This window comes from Drosophila subpulchrella, chromosome 3L, assembly GCF_014743375.2.
Source record: "Drosophila subpulchrella strain 33 F10 #4 breed RU33 chromosome 3L, RU_Dsub_v1.1 Primary Assembly, whole genome shotgun sequence".
Classification (NCBI taxonomy): domain Eukaryota; kingdom Metazoa; phylum Arthropoda; class Insecta; order Diptera; family Drosophilidae; genus Drosophila; species Drosophila subpulchrella.
The window spans coordinates 21,789,813-21,813,320 of record NC_050612.1 but is presented as its reverse complement, the minus strand read 5'-3'; the positions used below and the strand labels follow the sequence as shown (position 1 = coordinate 21,813,320).

General features: G+C 38.5%; 2 protein-coding genes across 6 annotated transcripts in view; both read right to left on the bottom strand.

Moving 5' to 3' along the window:
* The window catches only part of LOC119555690 (IQ motif and SEC7 domain-containing protein 1), a 44,298-nt gene that overhangs the window by 3,783 nt on the left and 17,007 nt on the right, over positions 1 to 23,508 (bottom strand). For 2 of the 5 annotated variants that reach the window (XM_037867341.1, XM_037867345.1), the window contains exons 2-3: positions 2,295 to 2,873; positions 355 to 818 (exon numbers count right to left, since the gene is read on the bottom strand). In XM_037867341.1, the coding sequence (XP_037723269.1) occupies positions 355 to 818; positions 2,295 to 2,873 (1,043 nt within the window). Of the gene's footprint in view, positions 1 to 354; positions 819 to 2,294; positions 2,874 to 6,976; positions 7,670 to 12,892; positions 13,152 to 23,508 lie in introns of those variants that run through there. The other 3 variants (XM_037867342.1, XM_037867343.1, XM_037867344.1) reach the window with 3 other exon arrangements.
* LOC119555698 lies at positions 5,350 to 5,750 on the bottom strand. Its single transcript, XM_037867353.1, has one exon. It carries the CDS (start codon positions 5,647 to 5,649, stop codon positions 5,404 to 5,406), a length of 246 nt encoding a protein of 81 aa, XP_037723281.1. The 5' UTR covers positions 5,650 to 5,750; the 3' UTR covers positions 5,350 to 5,403.

Below are 23,508 nucleotides of genomic sequence, written 5' to 3'. Positions count from 1 at the left end.
AAACTCATATTTACTTGAAAAAGTCACCAAATGGATCACCCCAAACAGATAAATTAAACCAATAACATAAAGTTAATTCGTGGAATTTTTAAGAACTGGGAGGTGAAACACTTAAACATTAAGGCAATCATATGATACCTAATGAATATATTTAAGGGGCACGAGCTTGCTCCTTTTTATAATCTATGAGTTAGTTAAGCTAGTCTAGGCATTTTAATCTTTACTGCCTGAGCTAATATAACAATTAAACTAGGAATTCTAATCCTTATCTTTCTAAAAACACCCTTAGCCGATGCAATTTTCGTCACACTATTTGACATCCGGTGGCAGACGTTCCTTATCTTTACAACTCACCTGACTGACTACGCGGTATGGGACTGCAGTCCAGCTGACGTCGCTCCCGCATGGAAAGCGATCGTGTGGGAGGAGTCCGGGATAGGCCCGGAGAAGCTGCTCCCGCCGGACCCGCCATGATGGTGACACGTGGCTGCTGCTGCTGCTGTTGTTGCTGTTGCTGCTGTGCCGCCAATTGTTGCTGCTGCTGCTCGGTGAGCTGAGATTCCGTGGCACTTCCATAGGCCGACGAGGAGGAGGCACCCTCCTCCGCCAATCCCAGGCTACTGGCCGTCACCACCATCCGTCGGCTCAGACGCTTCTCGGCCTTGGCCATGGCCGTGATCGAGGCGAACTTCTTGACCATCATGTAATGGCGGAAGGCCCGCTGAATTGTGACCGCTGCGTTACGGGCTCGAACTCCGCCGTACTTGCGCTCCAGCAGCTCGATCTGTTTCTCCAGCAGATCTTGTGAGAGTTCGTAGCTAAAAGATGATCGAGGAAAAAATAAAACATATATCCGATATAAGTATCTTCAGGTATCCGGTGTGGTGGAATGGTAAGTGTGCGCTCTGCTTGGTTGGCTGGAAATTTGCAAATGACTGACAAAAGTCTACGCCAGAGACCGAATGTTTTGCCCCTGCCCCGATAAGATAGCGCACGAGTGTATCTTTGAAATACAATTCTCTGGCGTCGTCACTGTCGCCCCTCTGGGCTATCGACCTGATTAACATTCGCCTCTCGAGGGGCGGCAATGTTATTGCTTATTGTTGTGTGCCTTGAGCCACAAGCAATCGTTTATTTCGATCGATACTCCATCTGCAGACAGTCGAAATTAGTCAGCGAATGGCCCTATATAGAGTTACTGTTCTGGGAAGTTCCCCAATTTGCAAACTTACGAATCCCTCCTAAGAATTTTCAAAGTCAGCTGCAAGAAGTCCCCCACTTGAATTATATTTACCTACACAACAGATGATCTACTGCAGTAGGACCAATATTTACCTGAACGCCGCTATCTCAAGACGTTGTCTAATCTAAGATACCACCTGTATATCCACACCCCTGCTGGATGATGATTTTTCAAGTCCTCAACGAGCGGACAAAGTCCGAACTCATTTGGCTGACGAATGGTCAATCCCACCAGGCACACTTTTACTTTTACAGATAACTAGTTAGATAAGCGATGAGCTTCTGTTGCTACCCTTCAGCTTGATGGATTGTTTACACAAAAGATGGTGAAATACTTTAAGTAGGCAATTAAAGTTCACTTTAAAACTGTCGCGTTAAATAGACATATCACTCTTAGGTTAAATGTTAAGCAAATTTAAACGCAGAAATCAAAACTAAGCATTGCCATTCGTTTTTTGTTTGTATACAACACATTCTCTTGATAATGAATTTTCAATCAGAAGAATTCTTCTACAGCTGATAAAAAACAGACTGTGAATAAGCTCTGCGCCATGAATAATTTATTGCTGATTTTTTTTAGACATAGATATGAATTGATTACTGGTGATAGCTGATTAAATAAATTGAATTGAAATAGCTTATCAACTTTAGAGACTCTTTCTAGAAAAAGATTACTAAGTATAAGCAATCAATATCTAAAAATAAAACTTCTATATGCTATATATTTGCTACTAGCCATGGAGTTGTTGTGTAAGAAATATAAGATATTTAATTGAGAATGTATCTACCAACTTAGGGCTGATCATCTAATTACAACTTCGAAACCATCTGTTTTTCATTAGTTTATTGTGGGGATATTTTCAATAATCTTGTTCTAAAGTACACATTTTGATAGAAGTCTCCCTCGGAATTACACATTTTGATAACGAATGCTTTCCGGAAATCTCCCTTTTGCGCCCCCTAACAAATATACACTTATGAGTGAACATAATTCCCTGATCACTCCACCAAATCTACATATAGGGTCCACATCCCCCAGGACAAACACTTACGCTGACTGAGCTCGCGTTCGCTTGAGGACATCTCCGCCATTCCGAATGGAGTTCTTCTTGTGCATATTCTGTTGCTGCTGCTGTTGCTGCTGGTGTTGCATGATCACACTGGTGGCTCCGGATCCCAGACCGGTGCCCACTCCACTGCCGGCGATGACCACTGCGCCGCCATGACCATGATGATGGGCATGATGTCCGTGGCCGTGGAGCATGTGATGGTGATGATATTGACCACCACCACCAGCACCACCCGTCGCCGTGACCTGCATGTAGTGACCTGCGCCGGTCTGGTGCAAGTGCTGCTGCTGCTGGTGCTGCTGGAGGTGCTGTTGTTGCTGCTGCTGATGGCACGTGGGATACTGCTGGATTTGGTAGACCATCTGGGGATGCTGTTGCGCAGGATAGTTGATGGCGGCTGAGGAGCTGTGGGCGCCGGGGGCGTAGTGATTCTGCAGGTAGACATAGCCGCCGACACTGCCGCCATCTGTGCAGGAGGAGGCATTGGCTGATCCCGGCTGTTGCGCTCCAGCCAGTTCGTACTGGGTGGAACCGCTCCGCTCCAGGCTCTTCTGGGGAAAGCTACAAGTGGAAGGAAAAAGGGGTCTGGTTAAAAAGCTGTTACTATGGTTATTTCTAAAGAGGCTATTATATGGCGGAAGCACTTGTCTTCTACCCTTAAAGTACTATATACATTTTAGATGTCAAGATTTCGCTATCAATATTGATAAACAAACACAAGTGTTTCCTCTTGAATTAACAATGATTGGCATTTAATTTAGTGTATATAGAAATAGGTATAGAAAAATGATCAAATTTATTAATGTTGTTCCTATGACACATTATCATAATTTAAAGTAGATAATCCAGGACGCCTAAATTCCATATAAATAATGGCTTCACTTTGGAATTTCCAATTCTGATATCAAAGCCAAGCCTTGTTTTTTGTTTATCTAAAAAAGCAAAAAAGAGAACTTTCGTTTTCTTGGTCAGGCAATGGGTTCCTACCTTTCGCCAATTATAAAACCCGATATGCAAATGATCATGTTGAAGAAAATATCACAAAACGCTCAAGATTTATGCACTAGGCGGTGGTGTGGTCTTTCAGAGACACATTGGGGCACAGTTATAGAATGAGAGAATCACAAGATAGCCGCTAGATTGTTAATTAATACGCGGCTCGCGATCGCTTAACAATGATATTCAAATTAAATGTTGGGCGATCAGAGGAAGCACTAAGAACCGGCGGAAGGGAAGAACTTTATAGAGGTTTGTATATATTATGGGCCAGGGTAACGTCCGATCCCGGCGATGTTCGCGTTTGAACTAAACCGAGCATTCGACGACCGCTCGACAAGGTGATCGACGATCCACAAAAGTAGAGGAAGAACTGAACTGCGCAAGCGCGTCGGCGGCGGACCCTCTCTCCTTCTCTCTTTCACTCTCTGGCCATCTCACTTCCTCCCAAAACGTGTTTCGCATGGCTCATTAAATAAGTGTGCGTGTAAGTTATCATCCTACACATATACAAGAAGAATCCCACACAAAATGCATCTGTTTTGTTATGCCCTCGTCGGGTTACCCAAAAAAGAACAATTCTACTACCCCTAACACAAAGAAAGCGGATAAGGTATATAGAAATCCTAAGCGTAAAAGGATCCATTACTGAAAAGAGATAGAAGAACAGGTAGAGCAAGATAGAGATACTAAGCACTGCCATATGTCGTAGGGAAAGTGTAGGAAATGATTAGCCCACGATGACAAGCTTATTGATCGGCACAGGGACCCTCGACAACTGGGGGGTTAATAAAGGAGATTTTTGGCAGTGATATATTTGGGAGACATCTTTTTTAGGGATGGATTGCACAAAGATCAACAGATGAAATCAATAAAAGGAAAATGGTAGAAGGATATACTATATAAAATGAGTATTATTTTTATAAAATTTCTGGAATTGCCTAGTTTTGTTTTTAAATAAGTAGTGATTTTAAGATGCCTTTTATTTATTCAGTATTAGTGTTTTCCATAATAAATGGTTAAAGGTAATTTAACAGTTTTTTATGCCTCAAAAAGAGATTTGTAAAATCTTTTCGAGCCCCATAGAGCATTACTCTCCCGTTAGTCTATCCACCTTAACACTTAATTGATTTTCCCTTAGCTAAAAGACGAGATAGATTACCCTGAAATCATAATTCGATTTGCTAGAAAACTCCAGATAATTCATTATTTACGTATGCCATACGAATGACTACTAGAAATCTCGTCACAGCGGGACAATACCAGAAGATCGACATTCAAAATACGAGGGCAGCTGCATATTTGCACCTATCGAGAGTTGGACAAAAACAGGATCAGCAGGATTGCCGAAGGATAATGAAAACAGAAAATTGAAAGGGGCATCCTTGTTGTCTATCTCTCTTTTCCACTCTTTTAGCCAGTTTTCCAGCTGCACCTGGCTTGGCTTTCTATGGGTTTCTTCCACATGTATACATGTTCCTTCTTTTTTTTTTTCAATTTTTGTAAGGACAACAACGGCAGGTAGTTTTGCCTGTTGAACTGGCATGTTAGTGTAGCCACTTCTCCGCGCATCCCTCTGATTTTTTAAGAGTCCTGCTTTCGAGAAGGAAAAACATCTGCCACACGTCGCCCTAATTGTTTGCCGTTGCACATTGCACATGTTGGGGCTACATTTTCAAGACTCAGTCCGTCTGTCTGTTTGACCATCCCAAATAACAGGCAAGTATCTGCGTATCTGTGTATCTGAGTATCTCGTATCTCGTATCTTGTATCTCAGCTGACACTCGGCCGTCGACGCTCGCGAGCCAAAACTGCAGCAGACTTCCTCCTGTTTTCGTATGCAACAAGTGTCCGAATCGGTTGACGTGACCCAACCGCCGATGGCCTACTCGCCGTAATTATTATTGATTTTACATTAGATTTCTCGGGTTTTTTGTATGTGCATTTTGAAAGGGGGGCTTAGCGCTTATGGAGTGTGCCACAAGCGGGCCAGACACTTGGGGTTGGGGGAAAAAGACTAGGAGAAACTACAAACAGACCGCTGGCTCGCATTCAATGTATTTCCCCGAATATCAACATCAATATTAAAAGCTTATTAGGCACTCGAATCCCGGTTTCGTCGCCGGGCCTCTCCTCCCCTCGGTCGATCCTCCTCCAAACGATTGGCTTCCAGTTGAAAACGATTCCTTTCGAACGGCGATCCCTTGTTTTGTAGCAGAAAAGCCAGAGGAACACCCAGTACCATCAGGACAACGATGGCGTAGATAATCAGGAAATACCTCAGATCGAAGGTTTTGAACTCTTCAACCTTTTGCAGGTTGTGTAGTATAGTTGGTTCCATACTGATGTTTTCTTCGCTCAACGTTGCAAGTGACAACAAGCTAATTTTTACAATTTAGACAAAAACAATACGAAATTGACAGATGGGTCAGGAAGAATTGATTTTAAGAATTGTAAAGTGCCTTTAACAGTTTGTTATAAAAGAATTAACAAGAACTAAGTTGAATCAGTATTAAATATTATATTTTTTATGTTCTCTGATTTTACATACGTTTTACTTGTGGACTGCATGTATTTTACATTTTCATATTGACTTGATATTTTAAGCCTGACAGTATGCAACAATTTTGTTTGGTAAAATGATTAAGTCTGATCTTAGCATCCACATGCAATCCACAGTACTGTTAGCCAAGTTTCAAACCAATGACTATAAATAAAAGTATTATATTTAAAGGTTTTCCAATAACCCTTGATGTTATTTGTGGAATCACTTGTAAACCAATTCCATTTCATAAAGGTAAAGTGATTTCAAAGAATTTAATAAAGTTCCTAGACCCGAGCATCCCGCAATAAATATTTACAGTACACTCCGATACCGTGCGTATTAATAAATAAGTGAGTGCGGTTTAGGTTTATCTCGGCCGATACTCGCTGCCTGGGCCAAGAATAATCAGCCCATAAAGTGGCTGCAAGCCCAAGAACAATGTCGGGGTCCCATAAAGATAACGGATAATAACGAATGGGTGCGATAAGCACAGCACTCAAAACATTTAATAAGAATTTTAATTAATTGAGATTAAATTGGAATGTATTGAACCAATTTTTTAATAATATAAAATTTAAAGTTTTAAAACAAAAGCTACATCTTTTAAAAGTTTACATTGACATAAAATATCTCACTGTGTAGTTTTTCTAAGACAAGTTGTTCTGTATTTCAAAGTTATTAACTATTTTTTTAATAATATTATTATTTTTAGTTTTTATTATTATATTATAGACAAAACACTTATAAAACAAAGGCCATAAAATATAGTATAAAAAACCTAATGGAACCTACGAAGGAAATACTAACTTATATAGAACTATAAATTGAATTATTCAAATTGCCTTTGAATTAAACCCTTTTACATATCTTTTCATGTTGAGCTAATCAAAAGATTGATGTGTTATATGGATTTCTTTTATACCAAGTCTAATTTATATATATAAATTTGAAAACAATATTCTAATTATATTTTAAATATGAAATCTGATATTTCGTATTACTTATATTACAAGTTCTCGTTTGAAAGACCTTTTCGCACACATTTTCTCTAAGTGCCTGCCCAGCTGGATCGAAATCGGTATTTGGATCCGGCACTCGGGCTCGCGGTGTGGCGCTTGCTTACCTGACGGCCGTCACATGGTGCGAGGTGTGCGTCTGGGTCTCCTTGTGCCGGGTGGACAGGCTGACCACGGTGACGTGCCTGGTGGCGGTGCGCACCACCCGGCGGACCCGGCTCCGCCCATCGCCCACCACCACCACAATGGGCGGTGGCCTCTTCTCGCTGTCGCTGCAGTACTGCAGGAAGGACTCACTGCCGCCCAGATCCGAGTGGCTCGAGTGGTGGTTGGGGTGGTGGTGGTGTCCTTGCGAGCGGGACGAGGAGCCGGAGGATAGGGGCGCCGGAACGGGCAGCTGTTGGCGGCGGGACTTGTGGTTGTCACACCTGGACATTGTCAGGTATTTTCAGGTATTCCTCATACGTTTCGGGGGTTGAAGAGGGGCTTTTGGCGGCTTTTACTTTCGCCTTCACCGTCATGCAATCGTATTTTTATTATTATTATTGGAATTTCCCCCTTTGTGTTAGCTATTCTTTCGCTCGGTTTGGTTACTACTTTCGTTTATTCATTTGCAAATTGATTTGTTTTCTTTGTCGTTTCGTTTTGTTGTTTTCATTGATTGGGTTTATTAATTTATTTACGAACAGCTTCGCATCATTCTTTGCCATTTTATCTTTGGTTTAGTTTTGAAATTCCATGTGTCGGCGTTGTGCGGCTACATTCTTTTGTTATTTAGTTTTTTCTATTTTTGTTGAAGCCTAAGATAAAGCATTTTGTTCGATAATAATTGCAATTTGTTCACCGTGACATTTCCTACAGCCAAAGCCACAATTTTTTTTTATTGTTCACGTATTGCGTATACGCCCCGTGAAGAACGAGCGTTTCGGAACGTCAGCGATTGAGAATGCCCTTCAAAGCGCGCTTGTCGTAAAAAACAACTCATAGAACACGGTTTATGACTGGCAATTGCTGGGGTTAGAAAGTCAGTATGACAGAGAGAATGAGAAAAGGAGAGCAGCAGAGAATTCTCAGATCATTCGGAAAATAACAGACTGTTATATACCCCAGATAAATAACATGTTCAAAAAAAAACCCTTAAATTTGGTAAGAAATTTGTTCTTTTGCTCCTAACATTTTTTCTAGCACACTTTATTCAACTGCACTGATTCACCTTTTCACATGAATCACTTGTCAAATAAGGATAGAGTTATGGAATTAATTAAGTTGACATATATGGGCCGTCGTGGATTTTAGTTAGATGTCGAAACATTTTAATTGGAAGCAATTTCGAATTCCAACTGAGTCAGCGGGGGTTTTAATGTTCAATTTTGTTAATATCTATCATTAGATAAATAAGATATGTTAGGAGCGTCAATCATTGGAACCAAGTCTATTTTTATAGCAATATTTGAATTTTGGTAGTACTAAATCACATTTATATCGAAATTTGATGGTTGATTGACATTCGAGTACTTTAATACTTAAGAAATAATTGAGGTAATCATTTTGATCATTAATATTTTCACAATAATATTAAAATAAGTCAGTAATAAATTATAGCTACGAACAAAGCTATTATTTTGGAACCTAGTTTTGGAATCAAGTACTATTGTATGATCATGGAAGATGTAGCCCATCATACCCCACACTTTAATGCACCCACCGTATGCAGAATGACACTTGCAAAAACAGAATTGTTTTTGTTTATTAAAGCCTCAATGATGAGAGAGTCGCAGCTTGCAATCGCTTTTAATCAACTTGGCGGCTGTTCCGCTTTTTGGGTCAGCGTCGATTGCTGATCGCTGATCGTCGATCGCAAGTAAAAGTCGCAACTTGTCAACTGCAGACTAGAAAAATAAAAAAAAATAACTAAAGAAAAAAGCAAAACAGCAGGCCAGAGAGAGTGGAAGCGGGACTGGCGTATAAACAATATTCAAATTGAATATGTCAGACACGCAGACATCGGGCATAACAACATCGATTTGGCACCAAAGCAGACAGGTGCATATATACATATACAAACCGATATGTTCCGAAATGATCCAGACACACGGGGGACCTCGAAAACGTGCCTTGGGAAAGTGCGATCTGGCAGTGGGCCTAGGCTCTATTTTATTTTATTTTCAGGTTTTTATTTTCAGAAACGATCACCCACGATCTGATTAGCTGATTAGCAATCTACTGACCTGATCCACTTTGCACACAAAGGCAAAGGCCGCGTGATCATAAATCATATGAAAATTTATGTGCGAAGTGCGTGAGAATTCGCAATGAACACAATGAATAGAAAGGGAAATATACACACATATATATAAAAAAAAAGTGTTATTGTCCCAAGATCAAGATCTCTTATATGGCTATGAATATGTATGCATGAAAATCGCGGCCTAAAACCCCCACACTTTCTTTCCTGAGGTTGTGTTTTTTTAATATATTTCGTCGTAAAGTTCAAGAACCTTTTTCGAGAGCCTCAAGAGCTTGAAAACGATCCCGAGACATCTCTGTTACAATTGTGACAACACTTGCCACTGTCTCTGGTTTTCGTTTCGTCATAAGCATATGTACGCTTTATAAGTATGCCATCCATAAGAACCGAATGAGTCGAGTAAAAAGCTGTTCAAACAAACGAATTTCGCTTAATCTCACGACTGGAACCCAGCCTTGGAACAAGTCATGGAATTATTGGCCAAAACAAGTCGCCTACTGCCAATATGTGAGTATAAACGCTTCAGGGGAGTTCTCAATCACAATCGCTTAGAATGCTGCCGGGGCCCACTCACAAAATACAAAAATACAGAATAAAAAAAAGAGGTTAAAAAACATACGAATCACAGCGCACAAAAAGAACAACAACTAAAAGCTGAATATTTTTGTTATTTAGCAACTATTAGTGTTTGTGGCTTTTCTAGTTGTTTCTGCTGCCAGAACAGTTTCAACTTGTTTTTCCCTCGTTTTTTGTGTGTTTCATTCGCTTCTGAGAAACTTTTGTTTGTAATTGCAATTTTGTCGAACAAGTTTTTCGTTGTTTTAAAGTTTATAAGAAAATTGTGTTGTTTTTCTGGTTCACTTTAAATTACGGTGGGTCTTGGTTGATTAGCAAATTACGGGTAGTTTTTATTCAAAGAACTTAGTACTACAGTTCTAACTTTTCTAGTTTTTTATAAAACTACCTTTGAAGGACAAATCTTAATACTATAATTGAATTATGAAGAGATATTTATGACAGAACTGCACAGAGTTCAAGTTTTGTAGCACCACACATTAAGTCAATGGTAACACTTAATACTTTACAGATTTTTTATGAAAAAATTTTACATTCTTTAGTAATATACGTTAATCTTTTGAACGATAATTTTAAAAAGTAATATAACCCAGTGGATTTTAAATATGATATGATAATGTACAGTATTTTAACCTTTAAGCCTAATTTTTACAATTTTCATTTATAAAAACACCCAGTTATTTTAAATCCAGGTCCCATTATAAACGATGTCTCGTAGTTCAATAAAACCTAATAAAGAATTTAAAAAACGTTTTGCTGTCAATGTTTTTGGTTTATTGTCGCAATTAATTTTAATTGTATTCCGAAGTTGAGTTTTGAGAGCGATCACTGTGTGGTATATGGTATATGGGCAGAGCTTTGGGGCTCTGGGGGCTATATCTAAAGCTGCATCCGCTCTGGAGCACGACTTAAGCATCGGCTAAGGTTGCTTTAGTTGCAGCTTTTGTTGCAGATAGAGCTGCCTTTGTTTTACAGGTGTTCCACTGCACGAGCAACAAAAGCAGCAAATGCAGGTAGGAGAAAAGCAGCGACGGCAGCCACAATCAGTTGCAAAGCTGTTTTCTTGGTTGTGTTGTATAATTATTTAATTTATAATTATTTGTTGTTCTCTCGCTCTCACACAAATACTTGCAAACAATGGACGGAGTTTGATGCAGAGAAAAAAAATATTTTTGTTCTTAATTATCATTTCGGAATTCTAAATAATGTTTTTTAAATGTTTATTAATGCCTATACTCAACCATGATATACAAGAATTAGTTCTGTCAAGCTCTATATGTATAATATTAAAAACCAAACGAACCACTAAGTGAATAAATTTAAAACCATTAAGATTCAAATATTTGTACATATGTATGTATATATTGAAATTTTCAAAAATTCAATAGCAATGTTTTTTTATTTTAAAGTTAAAATATTTAGTTCTATCAAATTTTAATGATAGTTCCATTTTCTCAGCTTAAAAAAAGTTAACATTGTCATTTTTAAAAGTTAAGAACCCGATTCAAGAATTTAATTTTATGAGTTCATTATGGTTGATTGTTTCTCAGTGTACTAGGGATGGGCTAGGGGAAGTGGGCGGAGTGGGGGGCGGAAGAAGAGGAAGAGGGACAGCCCGTGCTCAATGCTTTTATTCACTTTCGTGTCATTAGTAACGGCGCACGTAACAAAAAGCACGAATATAGTCCCTCTCTCTCCCGTTCCAGTCGTTCTCTCCCTCTCCTTCTCTTCCTATCTGTCTCCGTTTTCTCTCCGAGCGGAAGAGGAAGTGGAAGTGGAAACACAGTGTGCAACAAACATCGAATGCGGCGACGCAGCGTAATTGGGTGGCAAGCGATTATACAAGCCTGGCCAAAAGGCAAACCAAAAAGCCAACAAATGCAGCTAAAGAGCAAACGTCACACAGCAAACTCAAAAGCAAAAGCAGTGATTCAAAAATCGAAGCAAACGCAGCGAAAACGCACTGGAAAATGCATCACCATTTTTTTTTAACCGGGAGAAGAGAGTGAGCAAAAAGAGAGAGCTCAAAGATTGATTCCACTTTTTTTGGATCAACGGCTTTTGGCTTTCCAAGCTTTGTTTACCTTTCTGAATCAGCTGGTTAAGAAAATAAAGCATTTAAAACAGTTGGATATAAATAAAACACCTGACAAAATTTTAAAAATATCTGAAGGATTCTTCTCATTAAAAATATTGGGTAATTACAGTCAGATATGTTTGTTATACTAGTTTCAACAAATGTTTTTTAATAGCAAAACTAAGGAACTAATCAAGTAAAAAATATATTTTTTTTGTAAATTTCTTTCTTCCTGTAAAAATATATTTAACATTTTTAATAAAAAATTCATTTATTTTAAGAATCCTTGGTACAGTCTTAAGATTTGTGGGGTTTTTTTCTCCTAAAGAACATTTTCATTGTTTCCAAATGTGAAGTGAGCTACGATGAGAAGTTCTGAATGCTTTTAAAGTATCTTTATGAACCATTTAAATCACTGGAAGTGTTTACGAGTGTTGCATTTTAAGTGCCAACAAAAGGTGATTCAAAAAGTAAGACCCCATTTGCTAAATCGGTGAATCAGCAATTTTGGCGGTCAATTTGGGCAGATTTTTCCCGGGAATGCCTGGAAATTTTGTCGACTTTGAAAAACAGCTCCCCCAAGCAATTGCTACGAGTTCAATTACAAAATAATAGAAATTTCCAGTTGGATCCACACATGAAAATACAAAAAACACACGCGATTTATGTGTTGTTTGGTTCGGGGGTTTTTTTTTTTTTTCTGTTTTTTTGTGTTTGCCGAAACGTAACGGGGCAGTGGCCGTGGATCCCGCTCTTTCCACCGATCCCGCTCTCTTTCCCCGTCTCTCTCGCTCCCGCTACTGTGTTTTATTTTATTTAATTTTTTTTTTTTTTTGCTGTTGGCGGCACTATTGTTTTTGTGAAATACTCGACGCTTGGAGAAAGGCGATTTTCTCTTTAATTATATTTTATTTTTTTACATCAAAAATTGTGGCTTGTTTCCGTTTTGTTTTATTGCGTTTTATTTGATTTATTTATGTGGCTTGGCTGTGACACAATGATGTCAAATTAATAAACAAATAGCAAAACAAAATGCTTGTGCGTGTGGGAAATTTGGCAATTTTTGGGTTTTTTGTTTAAACCATTTTTTTTTTATTTGTTTTCTTTTCGTTTAGCACTCACATACACACTTTAATTTGCATTGAATTTGTACAAAAAAATGCAATTTCGAAATATGTATTCGTTATTTCGTTGGTTTGCCAAAAAAGCGTTAATTAAACAATATATTTGGAATATATTGAAACACACACGATCGGCGACTGCGACGCGGACAGCGCTGCAAACGGCGACTGCGAAAGGTGTAGCCAGCGAAAAAACAACAAATAGCGCGGCAGAGCGACGTGTGTGCTGCCTCCACGAAGCTTTGACTGGAAATGAGCCACAAAACCGCTGCGAGAGCCTCCAAGTGGCGAGTGGAAAGAGAGTGGGAGAGAGTGCAGGTGTATGGGTGAGAGCAGCAACAATAGCCGCTGTATTTGTATTTATATTTGTATTTGTTGTTGCCTATTGGCCAAGTTTGTGGGCCACTCAAAAACACTGGCTAATATTGTTGTTATTTTTAGTACTAAGAGTACTAAGCTGTTATTTTCCACTTGATCTGTTTCAAAGATCAAAACTTGGAAATAACAAACTGACAGCACAGGGATCAAGTTTAGTCAAAAATGTAATAAGCTGGCTTGTTACTGTTATTCTGCTTGGGTCAAGATATTAATTTCCACTTGATCTGTTTCTGAAACTAAACTTGATCCCTCAACCGAAATTGCAACAAGCATGCTGATACCATAATTATATTTTGTAGATACTATTATTCTGCCATCTGATTTTATCAATAAATTAGAGATTGTAGTATTATTTTCCACCAATTTTTTCATATTTAAACTTTATTTTTTGAATTAAAGTACATTTAATGTATCTTACTTTGTAACAAAAATTTTTTCAGCTTTTAAAAGTGATAAAAACTATTATTAACAACTTGTTGAGGAGAAAAAACCAGTAGAGAAGTACTGCAACAATGTAAATTTACTACTTATCTAAATAAAAATGTTAGCCAGCCGCACACCTGCAGCTAGCTCTCTCACAAAACCTATAAGCGTTGACGTGTGCTGTCACAGTGGGTCTAATTGTCATTATATAACCCAACGTATAACCCGTCGTATAACTCGCCTTGTAACTCGCCGTGTAACCCACCATATAACCCACCGTTAAAGTGCAGCAGCTACTAGAAAGTAAACCGCTCAATTATCCCCATTATTTGCATTTTAAAGCGAACGAAAATGAGCTCGATTCAGATTTAAAACGCTTCGAAAAGTCTACAGCGCGGGAGCGTTGTGTTTTTCCCACTTGACTCCATTGTCAAATTGGGTAATTGCAAAACAGATCCGAAAATACGCACACACATAAATCGACAAACCGTCGTAAAGAGGTGTAAATTTGTATGCAAACGACCGAATCTCACAGATACAAATCCGCTCCCAGGCCAGACTCAAAATTGGAAAGAGATACAAAGAGCGCAAAGCTTGGCTCTCGGAGAAACGAACCAAAAACAGCTGCTGCAACTTGCAGGTGAGCGAGAAATCGAGAGGGAGAGCGAGTGGGAGACCCTGCATTAAAAGCGTGTGCTGTGCCAAAAACAAAACATGAAAGATGGTCTTCGGTTTGAAAGATCGAAGATTTAGTACCCTCAAAGAACGATCAGTTCAGTTTGTTTAGTGGGTTATTCTGGGTAAAATAAAACCTATTAAAATACTAGGTCAGGATAATAAATCCTCTAAGAACATATTATAAAAACTTGAAGTCTTTTTATTTGTTATGTTTATGGTTAGATTTTGTAGAATTGATTTTGATTAAATATTGTTAAATAAATCAACCTGTAAAGATACAATTATACAAACCAAAATGCACATTGAAGATAAAGTGAAGAACAAATATTTTAAGGGACTATTTTTTAAATATTTAGTGGTATGATCGCCAAAAATATACTTATAGATATGCGTCTAGACTTAAGATGAACACAATGTGCAACCAATAGGTGTATTGGATAGGGATTTGAGAACAGACAGCCATCGAAAGAGATCGAAAAACCTAGATGCTTCTTAAATGCAACCCCAGAACGTGGCGCAATTTCGACCAAAAAACAGTAATACCCCCGAACAGAGGGTATATCGATTGTGGCTGCGCTCGTAGTCGAACAATAAGCTGGGCTTACGTTACGCTCAGGTGACTCACGAACCGAGCGAACCGCACTAAACGAGCGCTGAAGGGCGAGCGGGGGCGCTTAACTGGCGATGTGTTTTTTTTTTTATATTTTTATTGTTTTTACTGCTGACGTCTACATGTGCCATATGGAGAGGCATGTGCGCGAGTGTGCGGCATTACGGCCTGGTAGTTCACTTGGTAGTTGGTCCCTGGTAGTTGGTAGTTGGTAGTTAGTCGCTTGCGGCGGCCCGCTAACAAAATGGGCAGCGTAATGCCTCACTGGCTTCACTCCGCTCCGCTCACCGGCTGAGCCAAGCGTTAAGCCCGATGACTGTATGGCTAGCCAAGTATCCGAGTATCCGAGTATCTGGGTACCCGAGTATCTGTGTGTGTCTCAGACAACAAACCATTTATATCCGGACCTGCGGCCTGTTTTGACTTTTCATTGAAACCTGCTGCTCCACAGAAAACAATTACTATATGTTTTTAACGATCAATTTTAAGGCTTTTTTATTTCAGCTAAAAACTAGATCACAAAAGTCAACCAACAAGTCAGTAACTATTAAATATATTTACCTAAAAATCATTAGAGAATATTCATATATTGATTGGAGGAACCTGATATTATGAACATATAAATCGATTTTATAATCGTCAAATTGTTTTAAAATAAATTTCAACTTGATCAACAAATATTTTCTTTTGTTCAGATATACACAAAAGAGGAAATAGAAGGAGTAATAAATGCAAGAATCAGTTAAAAAGTAACCAGCTTTTAAATGGTAGGTCTTAAAAAACATTTACTGCCAGCAGAACTTGTCGATCTTGATGTCATTTTTAAAATATTCGTCTACCAAAAACATCATAGGATATCATTTCCGGTTTCAGGTTTTTAGTATCAAACACTTATTTAGTATTGCATTTCTCAAACTTTTGCAATAAATACATAAACAAAGGAGGAGTTGTAATAATTTAAATATCTATATTGATTTGATAATATCAAAACAAAAGTGACCTCCTTTTTATCTCTCTGTAATGCGGACGCTGTCATAGCTGCGGCATCGTTAAAACTCAGGTCGTAAACATATGCACACATAAAACCAAAACTTTAGCCACAGTTGTTCCCTGTACACAGCCCCCTTCTGGGCCCAAAAGCTGGCTGATATTAACGCATTAGGTACAAGGTACACAAACCCATTTGCCATACTTGTCTGGGCCGAGTCTCAGCTGTTATGAAACAATAAACAGCCGTCAACGATGATGACAGCCCCCAAGAAACAACAAAAGCCCAGTGCGGCGAGGGTTGGCCAAGGTATTTTAATTAATCCGAAGCCATCAGCAGGGGTTGCACATCATGATAGCAGGAATCTTTAGTTAGAAGGTAATTTATTTACTTTGTGAAGCCATCTAATAAAGAGAAGCTTTTGAACACAATGGGGCACAAAAAGCTAACAGGTGACTTTAAAGGAAATTAGTTGATTTAATTTGTTCTCAGGGTTACTGAAAAACCTGGTAGTAATCATCATTAAATGCATCATTCAAGGTAAAATAAAATTAAATAGTTTTAAATTGCCCAGAATTCGTACACAACCATACTCTTACTTTGAAACCTGCAAAAGTTTTTAAGCTGATTCTATGTTTGTAAAATGGAAATTTCCCTTCCAAGCAACTCTTTAAACTCCCCACTGCCGCAGTGTATCTCACATGTGAAACGCATTTTATATTTCATTAGTAAACATCGCGAAAGCTCTGTCGTGTGTAGTTTCTAACTATGCGATTACCTCGTTTGCCCCCCACTATAACCCCCATTTCCCACCCGTTGTCTTCGCTCGCCTGACCTTAGGCATTTTGAACCCAATTTGTAAACAGACGAAGGGCGGGCAGATGGGAAAGAGGAACCTAAACAACAATATTCAACAACAACCCAGCCAACAGACCTTCAGACCGCCCCAAAACAGAAAACCCAGCAAAACGATTGCAAGAGCTTAGGGCCCCGTCTCGATCCCCAAACCCCCCGAACCCAACCCCCCTACTATATAATATATATATATATATAGTATAGCTAACCGATTCCTACCTTCAACTTGCTGCTGGCAGGGCCATTGAATTGCTCATTCGGTCATGGCTACACGGCTTACCTACTGCCTATATAGTAGTAGTATACAACTACTGTACTGCCTACTGAGTCGCCGGGCATTCGGGCTCATTAGAAAGTGAACGCCACTGAGAGACAAAATGCGAGACAATGCGCCCGGGTCTCTGGAGCGCGGCTAATGAAGCCTGACAGGGCCAATATCGGGCAAGGGATCGGATCACGATCACGATCACATCACAATCGAGATGCCCTAGCCCCTGTCATTAGGGCTTTTCTCCATACACTTGCAAGCTGTACTTAAAGTTAAGACCTATCACTATTGGTTTCACTTTCACAGATTTTTGCTATAATTCGCTTCCAAGAAATCTTACGATTTGACCAAATGTGCTTACTTATAAATTTACTGACTTGCTTTATTAGAGCTATCAGCCAAATCAATGAAAGTTGTACAGAGGAAAAGTAATGAAACTGTATAATGCAATTATAAACGATAAAATCGAAACACTAAGGAGCCTTAACCTCCAGGAATAATAGGATATAATAACTTTCTTACTTCAAAAATAAGTATAAGAGTGTGAAACTATCCTATTAACTGCCTTACCGAATTTTAAAGGATCCTAAAAAACATGCTAAAGATCCAACCACCAATGGATCCATACCATCAAAACTTCGTTGTTTTTAAGATAATCTTAAAAACTTTCCAATTAAATATATAAAGGTATTAAATGATCCTCAAATCATTTCATCAAAGACGAAATATCTATTATATCACACCTTCCAAAGACACATGATCGATCTACAAGAGTATACCCATCTTCGATGTCCGAATTTACCAACGCTTTTTTTGTGTTTTCATTCAATTAAATCAAAAGTATAGCGCACGAAGATGAGCCAGTGACGGATGATGAGATACAAATGAAAATGTCGAAAGAAAGAAAACATGAAAGAGCAACAGCTGAGAAAGAAGGGGGTGCTGTGCGATACAAAAGATACAACAAAATTATGTTAGTGGGAAATTTTTGTGGTTTCATGAAGTACAAGTACGAGTAGTACTCACACTCATTGGAATCGGAATCGCAGCGACTTCACTTTCACTTGCACTTCGCCTTGCCCACCGCGCTTTACTTGCTGTGGTGCTGGCCATGAATGAAAAAAAAATACAAAAAATACCCCACCCTCTGCACCACCACCCCCTTTTTCCCCTTTCGCTGGACAGCCCAGTGGTTAAGTTTTTTTTTTCGTATTTTATTATTGTGGAGCTGCTTCCATACCGCCACTGGCGCCTTCATCAATCAACGAGCGGCGGCTCTGAATCGCTCGATGCTCAAGTGGCACATTGGGAAAGTTCGCCCACAAGGGTTCTGCGGTGCTCGTTAGGCTCTAAATCACGTATCACACGCCCACGAAAGACCACCACCCTCAAGCTGAATCAGCAGAGAAAATAATATAGCTCACATAAACTCATATTCCATAACAATAGAATCTTATTTATTAAAAAAATACAATGTAATATGAATTATAGTAGCATTACCATTAGATTATACTAATAAGTGTGACCATGCCTATAAAAATATGGTCAGAATTAGGTCATTTCGGCTATCAGATTTTTAATTTAAAAATACAGCTCTCAAATTAAATATTTTATATTAAAATGTTGTATCACTCACAGAAACATATTAACAATTGTATTTCCCTGCTGAATTGTATATTTTCCTAAGTGTAGGTGTCTGTTTAGGATTACAGCTCTCTTGGCTTTTCCATTGATTTTAATTTTGAATTTTTCATTGGAAATTTCATGTTTACAAGCGATTAGCAGCTTATTATTATTACTTTTCGTCTGCCTCTTTGCCAATTGAATTTCAATTTCTCAATTTTTTCTTTGTTTTCTTGCACTCCTCTCCGATCCGCCCTTCTGTTGGCTCATCTTGATGTTGTTTGGCGCTGAAATCGCCTGGAGAAAGACAAATCTCGTGAGCTTTACATAATCCACACTCACACAAATGGTCATCATTATGCGAAATTCATTTATTCATTTACTATTTTTGGATGGTTAGTGAATGTTTCGCTGCCTTTCTTACTATTCTCTTGTATTCTATTTGACTTGATTGTTTGTTGCCTTATTTGAACAGAAGCTAATGAACTTGAAAGAGTCTTCAAATAGTGAAAACACCGGTCTTGGGTAATTCAGGTAGAAGACGAGATTCATAATTGTTGGGGGATGGTTGGTTGTAGTTATATAATTTGTCTTTTGATAAGTCTATTAAAATGTCAGTAAGGTAAAAAGCAACCAACCGGCTTGCTGAATTAAGTTTAAAATTAATTAATCGGTCGGGGATTTATTTTGTGGTAGGCTGAATTTCTCTGACTTTTTTTGTATTTTGTAATTTGTTTTCCTTTTTGTGAAAAACTTGGATTGTAAAGAAAATATTTCAGGTGATTATACTTTATTAAATGTATTGTTTTTAGAGTTTTCATTTAAGGCTTTTTAATCTTCTCAATGGTTACATAAATGATCACTTGATATGTTATTTTCTTATAACTCAATCCCTCAACCAAAGATCTTATTTCTCACATGTATAACAAGTAATTATGTACACATTGGCATATTTCTGATTCATGGGTCATTGGCTTCCTACCGATCGCTCGACTTCACCAGGTAGCTACTTATACTGCCTTTTTTAAACCCTTGTAAGGTCTGATTAATTCTATAGAAATTGCATTGCCAGGCTGCATTTCGTCAGCTTCAATTCAATGCAAATTACAGAGGCAACTGAAAACAACAATGCGTCTGCGTCCGAGTCTGAAATTGCTGCTGAATTGGGCAACAACAGCAATACAACAAAATGAAACAAAAGAAACAACTAGGGAAATCTAAGCAAAACAAAAAACACTTTTCAGTTGGTTCTTAGCTTACTTTACACAGCAAAAAAAAGTTTATAAAATCCACATAGTATTAGTTTCATTTAGTTAAAAAATTCAGTTAATATCCAATCATCCAATCATATACCTTAATATTTTAAAATGTATTTTGACATTTTATATAATGTGAAATGTTTTATGAAAATGTTAACATGATAGTGAAAAATGGTAACTTATTGTGCATGTATTCTCTGATAAGTTGGGAGTGTCTGGGTAAAAAGGGGCGTGGCGGGGGGCGGTAGCATTCAAGAAGCGAGTAGCAACTGACTAAAAAGCCGGCTCCAAGAAATTTGGCTCATACATAACTAGGACGACGACGACGCCATCAGAAACAACAGCAACTGCTGCAAGAACTGGTTAACTTGGCTGTTTGGTGTGTGCCAACCGGCAACCGGCAACTTTCCGCCCCTCCCCTCTTGCCCCCCTCAGCGATTGCCCCTCCCCCTCTGCCGCCCACATGCATGACGTCAACTTCCCCAACTGGTTTCGCACTTTAATTTAGATGCTTTCATGCGGCGATGCTCACCGGGTTTTTTTTTATTTCGGGCATGCAGCACACCTCATCTGAATTTATTTGCTTTTTTGCATTAGGCCTACAAACCCAGAAGCCTATAAAATAGTAATGGCGCAACTGGGGAGACGGGCTGAAGATCCAGTCGAAACGGGAAGTAATCGATTTAATTTCACATCAACATATAGAAAAATGCAGATCGCTTTAAAGATTGTGTTAACATGGGAACATTTTCACATTCAATTTGCTTTGCATTTATGAAATGATTTTGAAAATATTTAGGTGCATATCTAACTTCCATCAACTGTTAAAAAAAAAGGTCTACAGATCTTTAGTTATATCAAAACATTATACCGTGAAATCTTCTTTACAATACATAACACGTGTTGGGACCATTTTCCTTTGAGGAAAAGCTTTTAATTGGTTTACTTAAATACTTAAAACCTCCGAAGGTATTACCAAACATTTTTACTGTGTACCTGGAATATCAGGTTGCTTTTAAAGTCCACATTTCTTTTAGGCATATCAATCGACGAAAGTCTGGCATTCAATTAGCGCTGGACCAAAGTAAACTAAGCCGTCCAATGAACGTCGGAAAATGTGAAAACGTCGGAGCTGTGGGTCACGTGGTCGGAGTAATCACTGCCCGGAGTAATCACCTTATGGAATAGGGCAGCAAGACCACAGCTCAGCGACAAGCCAACAATGGAGGCAGTAAAAGTGAGAAAGTCATTAAATAATCCCACGACTTTCAACTACTGGAAAAGTCTGTTGCAACTCCCGACCGTCGACTGACGACCGACGATAATGAGGGGCAGGGGGTAAGAGATTTGAGAATAATGAGCAGTGGAGACTGGGAAACAGAGAAAGAGTTGTGCAAAAACACTTCCCATCGCGTGGAGGGGAAATGTCAAACAGTTGATGCTATCCAGTAATCGGAATAATTCCGGGCTTCGTATTGAATAACACGCGCTTACAAGGAAAACCAAAACAAACAAAAGGGAGAAATGCAATTATTTTTAATTGACTTTTTTTCATAGTTACCTATTCGAATATATCTACAATTTAAAAAGCTAGTTCGAATGTCTCATTTGCATATTTTTTTACGTATGCAACTTGGTGAGTAAGCATCGCATTAATCTATATTTTACAGGAAGAGGAATATTAAGGCATGACGAATAATCTTAAAGTTTTAGATTAGTATTCTCTGAGTTCACGACTATACAAATCGCAATGCCACCTTATTAATAAACATTTTTGTTATTTACGTTTACTATCTGCATTCGATTATATAATTAGCAGTTATTATGGATATTCATATATCCATATATATATACCAAGTTTTGTCAGTCGAGATCGGAATATTGATCGTATACAAAAATTATGACACTTTAAATAAATGGAATAGGTATATAGTGAAAATGGAATTGGTATACTCCGTAACCTTTTGTATTGTCTGGGTAATTATTTATTATTATTAAGTATTAACTACCCTTAATTACGCTCTTTATTTAAAATGGTTGTGAAAGATATATATTTTTCATTGCAGCCATGTAATAATGAACCTACAAAATATTTGATTATTAAATCACTGGAGCAAAGATTAATTCATGTTATTCCCCACAATTGTTATTATACTTCGATTAAATAAAAAACACAATAGTGAATTGTAACACCTGTGCTTATCTGCTATCGGCAATAAAACCAACCCGGATATTGTAAGCCCAGTTGGTCACTAACTTCAAATGTTATTCTTTGGAGGGCACTATCATCGGATTAGATAATGTTGTCTGTGCCGCAGAGACCCATTGATGGGTATGTACATATAATCACGTGTTTATCGCTGGAATTTCCATGAGCGTGCCTTCATCGTGAGAGTTCTGCTGTTATATCGTACCATCCACCGTCTATATAACACCAACCACCCCCTCATATCCACTGGTCATGCAAAACAACATTATGTATATACATTCGGTATGTATTTTATGCACGAAAAATGCCAAAGTTCAAGGTTTATGTGTTGCACAGTCGATGCCACAAAAATATACATTTCGGTAGCTTTCCTTTATTTTCAAGTATTTTTGTGGAATGTTTACATTCTGCCATTACTATGATATAAATTTGAAAGGCTATATTGATTTTTAATTAGATTAATAGCTCAATTGTTTTTCTGTTCTTAGAGAAAAGTTACACAGTTGCCTGTAAGTACTCCATAATTTATGGTTTGTTTTCATTTTCGTGTATTTTATGTCTTGTTTTCTCAGCTTGAACTAATTTTGGTAAAGTTTTTGTTATCTTCAACTTTTGTTTGTTAGAAAACTTCACCCACTACCGAAACCACTACCACCATGCGCCACCTATGCAGCCAACTGTGGAACTAAGACGCATTCGCTGCCAAACTTTATTGCATACTTTTCGGCATTTTTGGCAAATTTCTGTAGCATATCGCTGGGCCAAAATATTTCTTTTATTTTAAAACCAAAATTTCAAATTCTGTTTAAAAAGAAATTTATAAAATATGCAGAGGTACAAGGGCTGCATGTTCAACCAGGTTTTCTCATATAAAATGTATGCGGGGGAATTGTTTGAAAATCACTTGCATACTTCAGTGCGGGAAATTAACAAACTCGTGGCAACTTTTTGTGAGTGACAGAGAGGAAAAACGAGGGGAGAACGAGAAAGATGAACGCCCACAATCCGGAAAACTCGGATGAGCTGTGTGGGCGTGGACGTGGGCGTTGGAAGGCGGCTTCGACCTTTTGTTGTTATCAAAAGCCATGGATATGCTGGGGTTTTTTTGTGTTGCACATTCGAGTATGAGGCAAACATCGTGTGTGGGCATTAGCCCATCAAAAGTGCACTATTGATGGGGCCGAAAAAATGGGGGCGAAACGGGGGGTATGGGCGTGGGCGGGGGCGTGGCTGGGAAGCTGCAGAGCGGACAGAAATACCATTGATTTTCGCTGAGCAAAAGAGAGAGAGAGAGAGAGCAATTGCGTCACAATTGTCCTCGAGCAA

Excerpts from the sequence above, each read along its gene's own strand:
- LOC119555698 (XM_037867353.1), bottom strand. The coding sequence starts at position 5,649 with ATGGAACCAACTATACTACACAACCTGCAAAAGGTTGAAGAGTTCAAA.